Source organism: Lampetra planeri, chromosome 2 (genome assembly GCF_965212315.1).
Source record: "Lampetra planeri chromosome 2, kcLamPlan1.2.h2, whole genome shotgun sequence".
Lineage (NCBI taxonomy): Eukaryota > Metazoa > Chordata > Hyperoartia > Petromyzontiformes > Petromyzontidae > Lampetra > Lampetra planeri.
Window position 1 is genome coordinate 15926139 of NC_136108.1, and position 16997 is coordinate 15943135.

Consider the following 16997-nt stretch of genomic DNA (forward strand, 5'->3'; position numbering starts at 1 on the left):
TAGGATTTAATTTGATCACAGGGCGAGCCAATGTACAAAAAACATGCCAGCAGGGCATGTGTATGAAATAGAGAGGACTTAAAAAAAAAGAAAATGTCAGAGATTTTAACATGACATCTAACTGTATCAGCAACTGAGAACTTTGTACAATATTAACGGTATTCATCTCAGAAATGTCATGCATATATTTTTTCCTTGTCGTATTTGTTTTGTTATTTTTGTCATAATTTCAGTGTGAAAAAAACAGTAAACTAGAGTCAAATTCCTTTTATTTGCAAAAGGTGTGGATTGCAGGGGAAGAACTGGAAACTTTAAATTAAAGGCATATGGGAATGCTGGTTATTGTTACCGAGTTCCATATTGAGTTATTTAATGCATCACCAATACCATGCATGGAATTATACATTGTCAATAGTGTCCCCACATGCCCCAGCCATCACTAATTCATTCATTCTTTGGTGTAGTATCCTTGAACGCCTCTCATGAATAGCTTTGGAGTACAGATGTAAATGTATGTATGTATGTTGAACGTCTCTCGCACCGTACGCAGGCAACCATACTAACCCGAGGTGTGGAATCGTCCAGTCCTGTGCTTTTTTCGTGTATTTGTATAATGTTATATCAATGTGCAAGGTGTACACAAAGGCATCATCCATTTTTAAACATGCATAATTAGGCAGCAGTTTGTACTGCATGCTCGAATTCTTGCGATTATGTGAATAATAACGTGTTTTGAAAAAAAATAACGTAAGTGATCTTCAACAACACATGACAAATAATTATAAACAATCTCATTGGTGAACACCTTAGACTGCCTCATATCACAATATGATGTGCAATTTCCAACGCAGACATAAGAAAGGTTTAAATGTATATCATAACAGCATCATGCCAAGTGTGTGCATGTGCAGTTATATTGACCCAGCTCAAACTTCTGTCAAATTAATAATTGATTAATAATGGATGATATCTCATTGGACACCCTGTAGCTTGTGTAAGTGTACATTTTCCGTGAGGATTTGTATAATTCTTTTGCTTCAAAACATAGCTGCGTTACAACCACCTGCTGATACAGATTCCAAGAATGAATGATGTTTTACCAAAGGCAATTTAGCATGCATTGGTTTGCAGCGAAGGTTTGTTTATGTAGGATCGGGAGAGGTCTGTAGTCCCTGTGGGGCGTAATATACACAGGTTTCACATCTCACACGCACGTGTGGATGGTAAGCGATGGCGTGTTGGCAGCTGAACGGAAGTGGTCATCCATAATTGTGCTGTGTATATATATATTTTAACAGTTTTTACAGAGGCGGTACTTACACGCGATAATGTATCTTGTAGCCACGAATCTAAACTTTACATTAAATAATGACAAACCTTACATTGCACAGTTTCAGCGGTCAGTGGATGAAATGGCTTAGTGAAGCAAAATGATGACGATGGTTATTCAAGTTGCATTCCACCGAGTGCATTTCCATTCGCAGGATTGTCTCCTTTTTCACTCAGGGTGAGCGGAAAGGATTCTTAAAATGATTGCTCTTGAAAATGTTGTTTAGGCATTGAAAGATAAAAAAAAGGCTTTACCCTTTCTGGTATAAAAACAGGATGTGTTAAGATGCTCAAACACCACGTAGACACCTATTGCAAGGCATCAGGTCTACATGAACCACACATGTGGTAAAACATGGAAACATATATGCTTTTAGAATTGTATGCACTGTCCTTAAAACTGATTGGCCTATCCATTAAATATGCCGACAAAGTAAACGTGGTCAAGCCAATGTGTTGCATTTTGGCTTTTGTTCGGCAGAAATATTCGTGAAGCTAATTTTTCATTGTGCTTAATTAATTTTAAATAGTTAAACAGGCAGACCTCGTAGAATGTGGGGGTTACGTTCCTGGAAAATGCCGTGTTGGGCAAAACCTTGTTCGACAAATAATAGAGCTTGTGGGAAAAATAGGGTTGTGTGTTCCTGGGTCTGAAACTATCACCCCCCCTCCTTTGCTTGACTAATTCTACGTGATTTCCGTACTTCTTATTGCGCTAAAGGATGCCGAGTGCGTACACTTTATTTTTCAACTCCACCTCGACACAAAACCCCTGTCTCTATTCCTCTTTTTGTGGCACTCTCACGCCCGACGCACGCCCCTGACACTGTCACTTGATGAACGTGTTGATGATAATTCACCATCGGGGTGTCCGTCTGATTGACGTCCTCAACCAGTGGATGGCTACATGCATGCGGCAATGTATGAACATTTGCGTTGTGCAAATGTATCGAGTGTGTTACATTATGAGACCAAAAACATACATGGTAAATACATCGTTCTCATCACACCTTACAATGGATGCAGCACTCGGCGCACTACTATGCTATGTGGAGATAAGAATCTATCTTTTGCAGAGCGTTGACTGTTACCTCCAAATCGGCCTGGGTTTTCTCCAGATAATCTGGTGTCCTCTCACATGCCAAACACTCATTCATGGATTTGGCCAAACATCCTTTAGGGACCTCCTGACTCTCAGTGATCTTTTCCTGGGAAATAAATGGAATTTATGTTATAATTATAAAAAATAAAAAACAAATAATAAGTTGTCTTGGGGAGGACTCTTCACTAGAAAGGATGATGGCCCATGGACACGAGATGCGAATTGGGGCATCACATGACCATGAGAGATGGCGACAACACAGCGAGGCCTTCATATAGCAGTGGACATGCAAGTCCGATGATGATGGTGATGAATTGTGGCCACGGTGAGACCGTTTTGGAAAACATCAACACATTCCCTTTGAGCATTTACTGTGGCTTTGTGTATTCTAATGTAGAGAGGTGCACGTGTATGCTTCTGTACACAGAGATGCGTGCCTTGGCTGACCTGATGGGACCCTATGGCATCAAGTTCCTGAATGAGAACCTGATGTGGCACATCTCTTCCCAGGTCACTGAACTCAAGGTGGGTACTTACAATGACATGTGTCAGCTCGCATTGCTTAAACACTCCCAGGTAAATCCATCCTCAAAGGTTGGCGAGTTATACTGCTCATCATCGCTGAGCTTTCACCATTATCACTCACCGTGTCGGTGTAACATTCTATTTCATTTAACGGGTTTTATGTTTTCAAATTTATTTGGAATCTCTATCAATCGTGTGCCATTTTTCGTGTTGAATTTTGCATGTTGAATGTGAAATAACTTTTCTTCCATCACGTGCACACATATTGTATTAGAGCATGACCTCGGATGTTAACACTACACAGGTGGTGCATGTGAATGCAGCAGTGTGTTTATATTTTAATTTCTTGCAGCTCAGACGTGGCCACATTTTGGTGATCATGCTTTCAGACTATTAACTCGCTACACTGGAGAACGTGAATTGATTATAGGGTGGTCGCCTGAGTGTGAACCTATGAGCCTAGTGGTACAGTCTCAATTCAGTACTGTTACACAAGCCTCTGGGTCGTATCCTGTAAAATTCACATTTTTTTATTGTTATTTATTTTATGTCACCCGATGTGTATGGCATTTTATTTTGGCGCACCGATCATGCTAATACTACGACGACTTCAATCAATAAAAACAATTTGCCTTTTAAATGCTTGAGGCTTTTAAACGCTTTGAGGCTTCTTAAAAACTTCATGGGGAATTGTACTTATAACTTTGTTTTGACATGGTCATGCCCAGTGCTTGTTTTCAGGTCAAGTGCTGTGTGAAATAACTGGCTCAGCGGGACTGCAGTTACAGCGTTAGCAGCGAGCTTTCAGCACCTCTTGAGAAATGCGGTGTTTTCCAGAAAAATGAAACGAGTTCTGCAGAGAATCGTGAAACACTGCCGAGGTCTCCTGATAGCCCTGCTCCACTGGTGTTCAGGCTTCTGAGAAAACTCTCCCAACACTAACATATGTTAATATGACAAGCAATGCGTGTGGTTTTGATTAGAGCGGGTTATATTATGACTTTTTAAATTGATATATATAAAAAAGGTGATAATATTTAATTAACTACATTTACAATCTTATGTTAATAGGTTTTTGCCCTTTTATCTGGCAACTGCATACATTATCAGAGTTGTCTTTTTGTTTGCATTTTGACTGCAAGTGTTGTGGTTAATGCAAACATGATCCCTTGTATAAAGGTGTCAGTTTTGTTGCCAGATTAAAGGGTAAAAACCTATTACTATATTTTGCTACTGGCAAAGGAGGTCTCATAATTTACAATCTTAGTTTTACACTTTTATTTTTTGCACATTGTATTTTTATTTGAGCGATTTTGTGCCACGTATCTTCTCCCCATATCTCTCCTTGGCAAAGTCTGTATTAAAATGGGCTCCCTGGCTTAAGCAATGATTAACTCTAGTTGACTTTACATTACTGTGAACGTCATCACCTTAATATTTAACATTTTGTCAGGCTTAGCGATGTGCATGTCCTTAAAACACAATTTCACAAGTACACGTAGCTCTCTAGAGTTTTTATATTCATAACATTTTGTCCTTATAATGTTTGGTCACGCTGTCCTTACGCCCTGGTACGAAGTATTCCTGCACAGGTTCACATTTACCCGAACAAGTTAAGTGATGATGGGGTCTTTTGTTGTCGTCACATTTTCCTTCTTGCGTGATTAATTACTTACTCGTCGTCGTTGTCAAATTGCTCACTCTGTGCAGGGTAACATTCACTTTGACGTCATATCATGCACCCTGGTGTTTGGGGAAATATCACACAAAGGGAGCATGGAGGGTTCTTAAACATTCACTTACCAAAGTAGTAGTGCGACACCACCCAGTAGACGGTTGTGAGGCAGACTGCTGCTGCTGTCACACCACAAATAACAATGAAAAAGTCCCAACACATTCATCCAAAAACAGATGTGGCCCTAAAAGGAAGAGAAAATATCACAAGGCGACGTTTCAAACAATGGTCCTTCTTCATAGCACCTGTATACAACATCACGTAGCCGTGTACAACATATCATTACAAACAATATTATATCATCATCTCAGTGAGTACCTTAAAGGGATTGACTTGTTAATTCATATTTGTGCAACAACCAGATATATCTTATGGAGGGACACAACTGGAAAACACAGCAGAATATGAGTAACCGAGCGATAATGTTGGTCCATGCGAAGGATCTGGGTGGATTGTTGCATCGGCTGACTGAGGGGTGGCGACAGCTTTCGAAGACCATCATCCAGCAGTGGATTGATCATGGCTGATGATGATATTTGCTACATTAGTCGTACAGTTTAAAGTCCATGTGGGGGTCGACTTAGTCCAGCATTCATCTGAAATCAACAAAATTAGCATAACTGTTGGAAAATAATAGTATTTGTCCAATAAAGAAACTGGCCTTCCACAGAAATATGGAATTTTCACCATTGGCTCAGGTCAGCCAATGAATATGAGTGCCACCCAACACTCGCATAATGAGTGAGACACTTGGCTTTAGCAGTAATCAATATTGTGCTGTGATTGTATTCCTTTTGGAGAGAGACAGCATCTTAAAATTCAAGGAAAAGTCTGAACATCTCCAGAGAATTAAACTTGTTTTTATAAAATATATTTTTTATATTCATATTTGTTCACGTAACATTGACTCGCATCGAAGGCGTTTTTTTATTTATCAGACTTGGCAACCCTCCTTGGCTGTGCCACATTGTGTCTAGATGCCTTGACCATATCCAGTGCAAATTATCCAAGGTTGTTTACGTTACAGAAGGTCCCAAACTAACAAAAACAACCTCTATGAATTGCTCCCACTCTTTAGTTTATCATTAGTTCCCATTGCATATAAACACAGTGTAATAAATTGCTTAGCTGTTTTTTTTGTCCATGCACAGCCTAAACAATGCTCAGCGGTGCTTTCAAAACTTAAACATTGCTCGGCAGTAACCTTTAGCCTGAATACAAAGATCGGAGATGCATCATGGTGGCGTTGGCTTCAAATGTTTACACTTTAGCAGAGGGCTGGACTCGCAATCAGGGGTCGACCTTAGAGCTCAGTATCCCTAAAGGTCGATAAAATAAGCACCTTGTTTTTGGAAGTAAATAGCAGTTGTCGTTTAGACTCCCATCACAGCAATGTGGTAATTTTGTACCACCAACTCTGGCCACCAGTGGAGATTCGCACTGCCTAATACCTAATTGAGCAGGGAGAGAGTTGAGTTATTATTCTCATCGCACATCTGCAGGGGCAGTAATGTGTGTGTATGCAGCACCCGGTATGGGCGTATGGCAGAAAAGCATCAGAGCCAGACTAGCGCATGACAGCTGTAGACATTTTTAGGGTTTCAATTGCAGTCAATTGGACCCTGAAAGAAAAACTGTAAAAAAAATGTAATATCGTATGACACAAAAAGCTATCTCAGAAAGGTACAGCATGTGCTGCGGTGCCAACATTAACGAAGTGCGTTCATTGTTTAAAGGTTACAGGATAGCATTTCAAATGTGTTATACCACAAAGCTGAGGCTGCCACTCTGCTTAACAACCCATAATGTGAGAACACCTTAGGAAATGACAATGCCACGGCCTCGCCACACGCACACAGCGGATGGCATTTGAGCACAAAGCAGAGTTGCCGCTCCACCAAAGCCCCATCATCCATCTCGGGTGACCCGTGCTCGGCTTTGGACGCTCTGCGTCACGTTTTGACCTAAGGACTTCAGATGCGGGCCCAGCCGCGCTTGCCCAATAGCAGCAGCAGCAGCCGCAGTGCCGTGTGGAGAGCCCCGCGCGTTGGCAATAGCTGCTGCCTGTACGCACGCCGATCGGTTCCCGGCAGCGCCAAGCGAATTTGGGTGTGGACCAAAATGCGTCGTGTGAAGCGGGCATAGATAGATCCTGAATCTGTTGGTGGGGGTTTTTCCCCACATGTCAACGGTGGTGTGAGCTCTTAATGCACACCACGGGAAAGCGGTTGTTGATTTGGTGATGTGTGAGAATTTAAATGCTTTTTTTGCAACTAACAAACTGCTGCTGGTACCAGCGCAGGTGTTAATGTAAAATGTTCTCTTTCCATTTAAAGCTTTCGTGACTGCAGGGATTCATCTTCTTGGTTCTTTCGGTAAAGTCACGTAGAAGGGAAATAATAAAATAAAATAAATAAAACAATAAAATAATTCTCACGACGTTTCGGCCACAACGCAAGCAGCCGTCCTCAGGTGAAGAACAGGTCTGTCAAGTAGACAAGTAGACAGACCTGTTCTCCACCTGAAGACGGCTGCTTGCGTTGTGGCCGAAACGTCGTGAGAATTATTTTATTATGTTTTATTTTTATTATTTTATTACTTCCCTTCTACGTGACTTTACCGAAAGAACCAAGAAGATAAAATGTTCTCGTTACGCAAACGGTTTGTAAGAACGTCTTGTTATTTACATTTTAGTGATGACTTTGTTTTTTTTATATTTAGGATTGAGAGTGCACCAATGCAATTATAAATAATGTTTGAAGTGGATCTTATCTTGGCTTCAGAGGTGTCTCTAACATTTATTTGAATAAGTAAGTTGCTTAAAACCTCACATTTTCATGCATCCCTTCCTCATTTATATAAATAAAGACCTTAATCTGTATGTATCTCTCAAAAACCTCTCGGGTACTTCCCGACAAGGTAGAAAGCTGAAATGTGGTACATAGGTAGCTTTTATGACACAAACAACAGGAAAAAAATCAGAAAATCGAGATTTTTCATTTGAAGGCCCCCAAATCTCGATTTTAAGTGCCCCATAAACATGTTTGTGCGTGTCATTCAGAAACCGTTCAAGATATAACACTGCAGTTTGTTCAACTGATAGAGCGTTAAATGGCAAATTACATGAAAGTGAGAACTAATGTTCTATATTTTATTGTTTTTGAGATATTTCTGATTAAACCGGTTTTGAACTAAACAAATCCACATTTTATTTGATGCTCAAATCTAAATAATTCGAAAACGGTAAAAAATTGGAGCTTCCCCTGATAGAGTATTAAGTTAATTAATTTTTGTTCTTTCTAATAAATAAATAAAACTGTAATCTTTAAATTGAGCGGTTTCCGATGGGTTCGTCTTAAAATCGAATAAGTTGAATCAATTCGTGAACACATTTTTTGCGAAAAAATGCACATTTTTGGAGTAGTTATTCGTATCTGATCGTAGATAAAAGTTGTAACAAATCATATTAGCTTAATTATATTTATTGAAAACTTTTGCCTGGGGAAGACATTTTATTAACTCGTATTATATAATGGGAAACTCCACACTGTTAATATTGAAGAGTGAAGCCTGCATGAACTCGCCTTTGTATTGTGTCATTAATAATCATGTTTATCCTAACACTATGTATCATTAAACTGGATTTTATACTGAATAGCAACATACCCCAGTGTGCCTAAAGACAAACTTTTCAATAATTGTCTCTTACCAGCTTTGTCATCAATCGAAAGCGATGTGATAATATAATTATTTTTTCCAGGATAGCCACACTCAATCATAGGATTCATTTTCAGGAGGGTCCTGCGTTGGGTTTTTATGTTAAGATGTTGTCAGCCAATGAATGAGTGTTTATACAAGTGGAAGGAAACCGGAGCACCTGGAGATAATCCTCAACACTATCCCCTTACAGATGGAAACAGGTGGTGATTATTCCATTTGCTGCACTGCCTTCTCCTGGCGAGCCAGGGTATCGCACCTTGATGCCACCAAGGAGGGAGTTTAGCAAAATTTGTGCAATCCACCAACCGGTGCTGGATTACAGGCATGCGCCACCATTGCCCGGCAAAGAAGTAAAGATGTGTGGACAGATGCATGCTGGGAATTATAGTGAGGCAGAAAGAAAAACTGGTGAATTGGAGAACAGAGTCGATAGAACTAATGTCAAGTTAGTGGGCTTGGACAGAACACATATTACTAGAAGGAATGTTGGCCAATTGAAGAGATGTGGTGATTGAATAGCAGCTAAAGGAGGCAGTTTGCTAGAGACAATGACCACCTGTCCATTGGAGCATTGAGAGAGATCAGCTTTTGTGCAGGAGCGAGATGGAGTGTGACATAGAGGGTTAATAAGGAACAGTGGAATTATGGGGAGCCCTTTATCCAGCAGTGGATAGATCATGGCTGGTGGCGAGATGTTAACTACTTTGCCAGTTATACAGGAGTGCGTGGGTTTGATCCTGACCCTGATGCTTGCTCTATATTTGGAGTTTGCATGTTCCCCCTGTGGTCGTGTCGATTTTTCTCAGGATCCTACGTTTTTTCCCTCCACATTCAGAGTATTTGGTTGCTATACATTTACACACGATAGGGTACTTCGTTGAGCTTTTTATTTGTGGCCAAGTGTAGTTCGATGTTGATTAATATATCTCAAGGGCTTGCTGGAGAGTTGCATTGTGGTCATAAGCTAGATATAAAAGTGTAAAGAGAAACAAATGAACTGCTAATTTTTATTCCAAAGCCATGATTATTCTACTTTCTGGATGGTGTGTGTGTTGCGATACGCAGAAACTTGTGATGGAGAACATGGAAGTGCTCTCTCAGATGCGCACGAGCTTCGACAAGCCCGAGCAGATGGCATTGCTTTTCCGTCGTCTGACTTGTAAGTGTGACACCTCATCGCAGGGTTTCAGCGACTTGCCATCGTGAGGCCATTCACTGTGTTGGTGTGTACAATGCACATGCTCTCTCCCAGGAGCTTAGCTATTTCCATTTGCTGTCAGAAACCCAGCTTGTCAGACAGTGAAATGTAGGATGGGGTTAAGGACCCTGGGCCTTTAATTTAGGACGAAAATCAACTGTGGAACCTTAATATCCAGATTACCAACTGGAGAAAATGTTACCATCTAAAAAAAGTTAATATAGCAGCCAAGCTTTTAATGTTACAAATTGTCTAATTTAAATAAATTGCCAAAATCAGCTTTGCAGATCATGGTACTTTTTATCCGGATAATATTAAATGTAAAATGTTTTCTCAAATGTATTTGTTCTTCCATAACCTGCTGTTAATGTTTCCATTTATGGATCCTGTTTACTCATTTAAAAAATAGTAATTGTAACAAGTTGAAACGTGCATTCTACAGTGAATTTTGCACGTCATTATTAACATCTTTTTTATGTTTGCGTATTAAAACATTTAAGCATCAACTAAAACAGACATTGCGGCTTGTATACGATCACTGGTTTATGTCACGTTACACACAGATCAAAGGAAATGTTCTGGATTTTTTCCATTTTGCTTTGTCCACGATTGGTACACAACTAAAGGAATCTGCCTGAGTTATATGTAAGTAAGATCTAGTGATTTTTCTTGCGTGGAAGAAAGATCTCCTGCCTTTCGTGTGCAAACAGCTTGGTGCCATGTTTATGTTGGGTTTGAAAAATTTTGTTCTTGGAGTTCATGAACAATAGCTCTGGCATATGCTCAGATCTTAGATAATGTTGCCAATTTGCAGATAGCATTTTATATTTAAAGAACATCACATGACAGTAGTTGATGCACATGAGGGCCAATTGATCTTTTCGGGAAGAACATTTAGTTTTTTGCGTAGCTCCTTTTTTAATCGAAAGTGTTGTTGAACAGATTACCTTCCAACTCTGCAACACTGCTCTCTGAAATAACCTTATTGGGGATTTAACCTGAGCAGAGTCAGCCTATTGGCATACTTCCAACATTTTCAACATTCTGGCTATCATCACACCGTTTAAGCGATGGTAGCTCCATCGTCCACATTTATCGTTTCGCAATAGTTATAGACTGTACTGGGGGATCAAAAACACCCCACTGCTTTCACATCTTGGTGAGTAAGGGTTCACCATCTTGCATTCCTGTGTGAGGAGGTTAAGGAGTTTACAACTGACCTCTGAGTAACTGGAGTGCAGAAATTGAAAAAGATTGGAAGCCATTTTAAAAGTATAGCTGTCACAAAGGGGTGGGGGGGGGGCAATCAATGTCCCCGTTTTGATTGTATTGCAGTTGTATCTTGGTACACAACACTAAATTATCTTTATTTTACCAGGTAAGGCCCACTGAGCTACATAGCTCTTTTTCAGAAGTGTCCTGGCCACAAATGATAGCTCAACGAAGTGGCTTATCACTTGTAAAAACGCCAAAGAGCTTGCACATTCTAATGGCCATAAAAAAAAAACTGTCTGCCAATTTAACGGAGGCTGATTGTATTACGCCGAGCAGATGTATGTAATTTTCCAATAAAGTGACTACATAAAGTGACTGCTAATATCAATGTAATGGATAGCACATTGAAAGTGGGGGGTGCGGGGGAGTTTAAAAAGTTAATTTTAATCAAATTATCTGAAACCACAAAAGACATGCTGAGAAAGAGTTTAGCCGAAAAGATGCTAAACTACATATTGAATACACATAACTCTTTAAAACGATTAGGAAAATTAATTAGCAAAAATACTCAGAACATGGCACAAACAGGTTTGAAGACGTCATAGCAAGCAATTGTTGTATAAAAGCACGATTGGTTATTCACAAAATGGTAACCTTAAGGGAGAAAGATGAAAAAAGAATGCATGATAGAGATCAAATTATAAAATGAGTGCAGTAATTGTTATGCGGATTTATATAGCAAATAAAAAACATCTCAAGAATTTAAATGTTTTCAGATGAAGAGGAGGAAGTTACAGATGTCACATTTCAAGAAGTCTGCCCATCACAGTTTGCCCAATAGGAAAGCTCCTGAACCAGCTGGTATAACTGTAGAAATCATCAGAAGTGGGGCCAGTTGTAGGAACAATTAGCAGACGTATTTAATACATGTGTAATGCGGGCGTAAGCGACCTTCCGGAGGTGACGTCACGGGGGGTGGAGTCATGTGACGTGGGGGTAAGGTTCGGGGCTTTAAGCGGGTAAACCGGAAGGGGAAGTCAGTCGGGGTGTGAGCGGAAAAGAGTGAGGCCACGCGGGCAAGTGTGGAGAAGGGGGGGGCGCCGACGGCGATCGGGAGCCAACCCCGAAGATAAGAGCAAGCTGCGGAGTGGTGTGCAGCTGGGGAGGAGACAGCCAGGAGGGCTGCGAGTTAGAGGCAGCGGTGTGGCTGCCAGGAGGAGCTGCGGAGAGAGAGAGAGAGGGGGCTGCTTGATAGAGGCAGCGGTGTGGCTGCCAGGAGGAGCTGCGGAGGGAGAAGAGCAGCAGAGAGTACAGCCAAGGGGGGCTGTGTGAGAGAAACAGCAGCGGAGCTGCTGTTGGGGATCGGGCCGACATTGGAGTCAGCACCGTGGAGAAGCTACAGAGTAAAGACAGCCGTGTGGGTGTACAGCACGAACCGAAGAATAAAGGACACTGAGCCAGACATCGTGGTCCAGTCGTTTATTACACTGGTGTCGGAAGTGCAACGGCATGTCGAAACAAGTGAGGAAGAAAGTTAATCCGGCGCCTGCATCGGCTTCTTCGTCCGACGACGACGAACTCCCTCCAACCACGGATCCTGTTGGGGTGGTGGAGGAGAGCCAGGCTGAGGCGACCACGGGAACGGGTGTGGAGGATGTTGGCGCGGTGGCGGGTCCGTCGACATCATCAGACGCGGATCAACGATGGCAAGCGATGGCGGTACAACTGGAGGCACTTCAGGACGTCCTGGCGCATCTATGCCATCTCGTCGCGCCAGGGACGATGGATGATGCAAGTGGTGCTCCGCGGGCCGCCACGTTGCCTGTCCTGCCGCCGCCATTGCCCACGCGGCAAGAGGCCGCCATTTTGCGCGCTCCGTGGCGCCAAACCGCCATCTTGGCCACGCCGCGGGCCGACGCCATTTTGAATTTGCCATCACAACCACCACCATTGGAAGACGGCGGGAAGAGGAGTCGGAGTCGCCACCTTACAACAGTTAAAGAATTTTCCGTCGGTGGGGACTGGAGCGCGTTCGCCTGCCGCTTCTTGGCGGCGGTACGCACAGCAAGATGGACCGATGCGGAGGCTTTGGAGGTGTTGCCGACTCTTCTGGACGACGAATCTGTCCGATTCTTCCGTTCCATAGCGACCGATAAGAAGGCAACTTTATGTGGTGTTTTTCAAGAAATGGCCGATGCTTATGAGCCACCAGATGATGCGCATCGGCGATTCGCTCAACGACAACGAGCACCAGAGGAGTCGCCCGTGGCGTTCAGGGGTGCGGTGCTGGAGCTGGCCATGGCAGCTTATCCTGAGACGCCACAGGACCTGCTTGAGCCTCTCATATTAGGGAAAATGTTGGAGTTGTCTCGGGATCTAGGGATCCCCATGCCTGTGTGTGGGCATGAGAAGCTAACTTCCCGGATGGCTGCTAAGTGTCTCGATGCGCAATTCAACCTCCGTCGCTGGAAACAAGTGACGGCGTGGACGGGGGGGCCCGTCAAAGAAGGGGATGCGCTGGGGTGGGACCCTGCGCAGGCCGTCTATGTTCCGGATGACCGGGGCCCTCAACAACTGACGGCCGCCTCCGCTCCATGGACGGGACGCGGCGGGCCGAGACCGCGCGCGATGCTACCAGAACGGGGCCGTCAGGAGGCGAGGCCTGCGCTTCGGCGCAACGAGGCCGAATGTTTCCGCTGCGGGCGTAGGGGCCACTACGCCAGAGACTGCTGGGCCCGCTTCCCGGCTCCGCCGCAGCAGGAGGCCTCGGCACCGGTCAAGTCGGCTAAAGATCCTCCGAAACAGGCATGTCGGCACGCACCAGACACTCGGCAAGGCTTTCCACCTCACCCACCACCTGTGTTGCGCGATCCTATTGTTGTTGTTAAAGAAAGGCCATCGACGGGGCCTTGTCATTCAGTTACGCAGTGGCGCAAATTGGCACGGAGAGTTGTCGCGGCCGCTACGGGTTCGTCCACTGTACCGGGGTCCATACAAGGTGTGGACGTGCGCATTTTGGTCGACTCGGGGGCGTCTGCGACTATTATATCGGATGTCATTTTCCATCTGTTGGGCATTCCGTCGGGGGCTGTGCGTCCGGTTTATGGGTCGTGCGTCGCTGCGAACGGGGGTAGCATGGGCATCGTGGGTCAGGTGGATGCTAAGATATCTATTGGGGATGTGTCGGCCTCGGGTGTTGTGTTGATATCGAGATCTTTGGCGGTTCCTTGTTTGTTAGGCACCGATTTTTTGGCTAAGATGCCCATTTTGATCAAAATCAATGAGAATTGTATTGAACTGCCGGGGGGCCGTCAAATCTCGTTTCTGCCGTCGCCCTGGGGGCGACCTGCTTCGGCCGTACAAGTGCAGGCGCTGTCCGTCGCATCTGTGGACATTCCACCTGGTACACAGATGCTTATACCCTTGCGGTATCGGAAGCCCCTGCCTGATCGGCTAGGAGCAGTAGGGGTCTTGTTGTCACCGTCCGCCACGATAACAACCGGGTTGGCGTTAGTGGGGGCACAGACCATCGTCCGGCCGGATCAATTACCGTTTTTACAGGTGCTTAATGCGGGGGGAGAAAACGTCCGTGTCCCGGCCGGTACGGTTGTGGCACATGCCACTACGGCGTTTGCGACCCATGATTGTCCACATAGCCGGGGAGTTGTTGCTGGGGTTTCCGAGCCAAGGAGTTCGGATGATCGTTGGGTTGCTCAATTATGTGACGAAAATTCTTCCCTGTCCATGGAGCAACGTGGTGCGCTGCGTAAATTGTTGTTGACATATTCCGATGTGTTCAGCTCCGATGATTTGGATTTGGGCCGCACTTCCTTGCTTTACCATCACATTGAGACGGGCGATGCTGCCCCTATTCGATTAAATTCGCATCGGATGAGTCCTGCGGAGCGAGAACACGTACGGGGGGCAGTGGAAGACATGTTGGCTGCGGACATTATATCGCCATCTAACAGCCCATGGGGCGCTCCAGTCGTCTTGGTTAAGAAGAAGGATGGCAAATTGCGATTTTGTGTTGATTTCCGCAAATTGAATAAGATATCGGTGGCAGATGCGTACCCCCTGCCGCGTATGGATGACTCCCTCGACGCATTGTCGGGGGCTAAGTTCTTTTCCACACTGGACCTCTCTTCGGGATTTTGGCAGCTTCCCCTTGACGAGTCCTCACGGGAGAAAACCGCTTTCCGTACGCCGCAGGGGTTATTTCAATTCAACTGTCTCCCGATGGGATTGAATGCGGCCCCTGCTACATTTCAAAGATTGATGGAGCTCGTTTTGACGGGGTTGCAGTGGGAGACATGTCTTATATATTTGGACGATATCATTGTCTTCAGCCGCACATTCGATGAACATTTGACGCGCCTGGAGACAGTGTTCACGAGGATGCGTTCTGCCAAATTGAAATTCAAACCAAAGAAATGTCACCTACTGCAACGGTCCGTCCGCTATTTGGGGCACATTGTGAGCGCTGAGGGAGTGTCCACGGATCCGGAAAAGACGGCGTGCGTCCGGGATTGGCCGACTCCGGCCACCGTGGGGGATGTTCGGCGGTTTTTGGGATTTGCCTCGTATTACCGAAGATTCGTGCCGGGTTTTGCGACGATTGCGAGGCCTTTGCATCTCCTTACGGGTAAAGGACGGAAGTTTGGTTGGGGACAGCCGGAGGAGGCGGCCTTTCGGAGTCTGCGTGATCTATTGGCCACGGCCCCAACATTGGATTATCCCGATTTCGATCACCCATTCATTCTTGATACGGACGCGAGTGACACAGGTATTGGGGCGGTGTTATCACAGTCTAAAGGGGGTGTAGAGCGTGTCGTGGCGTATGGTAGCCGAGTCTTGTCTCCTGCGGAAACCCGCTACTGTGTCACTCGCAGAGAACTATTGGCGGTTGTTTTTTCCCTACGGCAATTTCGACCATACCTCTACGGTCGTTCTTTTATTGTGCGTACGGATCATGCGGCCTTGCAATATGCCCTTAAAATTGACCAGCCATCCGGACAGTTGGCACGTTGGTTGGACACGCTACAGGAATTTTCCTTCCAAATTCAACATCGGAAGGGTGTGCGCCATGCGAACGCTGACGCACTTTCCAGATTACCGCGGCGCGCCCCTTGTAAATGTGAGTCGGGGACGCATAGGTGTTCGCCGATTCCAAACCCCCCTCAGCCGCTCACGTTGGCCGTCGAGAAGTCGGACACTCCGATGGAACCGGGACCGGCTGACGGGGTTTTGAATCTGCCGCGGTCTGTCTGGATCCGGGAACAGATGATGGATGAGTCATTGGTGTCCTTGCGGAAGCGGTCTGCTAAGGACAATGGGAGTCCGAGTACGGCTGTGGGGCCGCAAACCGCTCTCCGAGATGGTCTGCTTATGTGGCGGGAGGGGTTCCAGGAACGTTGGCGCCTGGTGGTACCAACGTCCTTGCGGTTCGAGTTGATTAGAACCCTCCATTGTGACACTCTCTTACATTTAGGGGTGCAGAAGACCTTGTTGACGTTGCAACGTCATTATTTTTGGCACGGCATGGCGACAGATGTCGTAGGGCACGTGCGCGCGTGCCCTGCGTGTGCACAACGTAAGCCGCCGAAACATCCTTACGTGCCGCCTCTCCAGTCGATTCAGGTGTCTCGAGTCAATGAATTGGTGGCACTGGACATATTGGGACCTTTTCCACCATCGGCGAGGGGTAATAAATATTTGCTGGTAGGGGTTGAGTACCTCTCCCGTTGGCCGATGGCCTGGCCGTTGCCTGATCAGTCGGCCGCGGCCATTACCGACGCCTTTTTGTTTGGGTATATTATGGATAAGGGGGCGCCTGAGAGACTCCTCACGGACCAGGGCAGGAATTTCTCTTCTAAATTATTGGCGGAAGTGTGCGCGGGCCTTGGGACTAAGAAAGTACGGACATCCCCATACCATCCGCAGACGGATGGTATGGTTGAACGGCTGAACAGGACATTGTCTGCCATGCTTTGCCATACCGTGAGTGAACAACAATCAGATTGGGATCTGCACATCCCCGGGGTGCTTTCGGCGTACAGGATGACGCCTCATGCGGCTACGGGATATTCGCCGTTTTACCTTATGTATGGTCGGGAAAACGTGCCGCCGGTGGATGTGCAATTGGGAACTGGGGTGAAGGGACCTCGGAAACC

The 16997-nt window shown here is 45.1% G+C and overlaps 1 protein-coding gene across 2 annotated transcripts in view; it reads left to right on the forward strand.

Annotated features, from left to right (window-relative positions):
* The window catches only part of LOC144728958 (nck-associated protein 1-like), a 130501-nt gene that overhangs the window by 91222 nt on the left and 22282 nt on the right, over positions 1-16997 (forward strand). For both annotated transcript variants that reach the window (XM_078608747.1, XM_078608757.1), the window contains exons 23-24: positions 2859-2956; positions 9477-9570. In XM_078608747.1, the coding sequence (XP_078464873.1) occupies positions 2859-2956; positions 9477-9570 (192 nt within the window). The remainder of the gene's footprint in view (positions 1-2858; positions 2957-9476; positions 9571-16997) is intronic.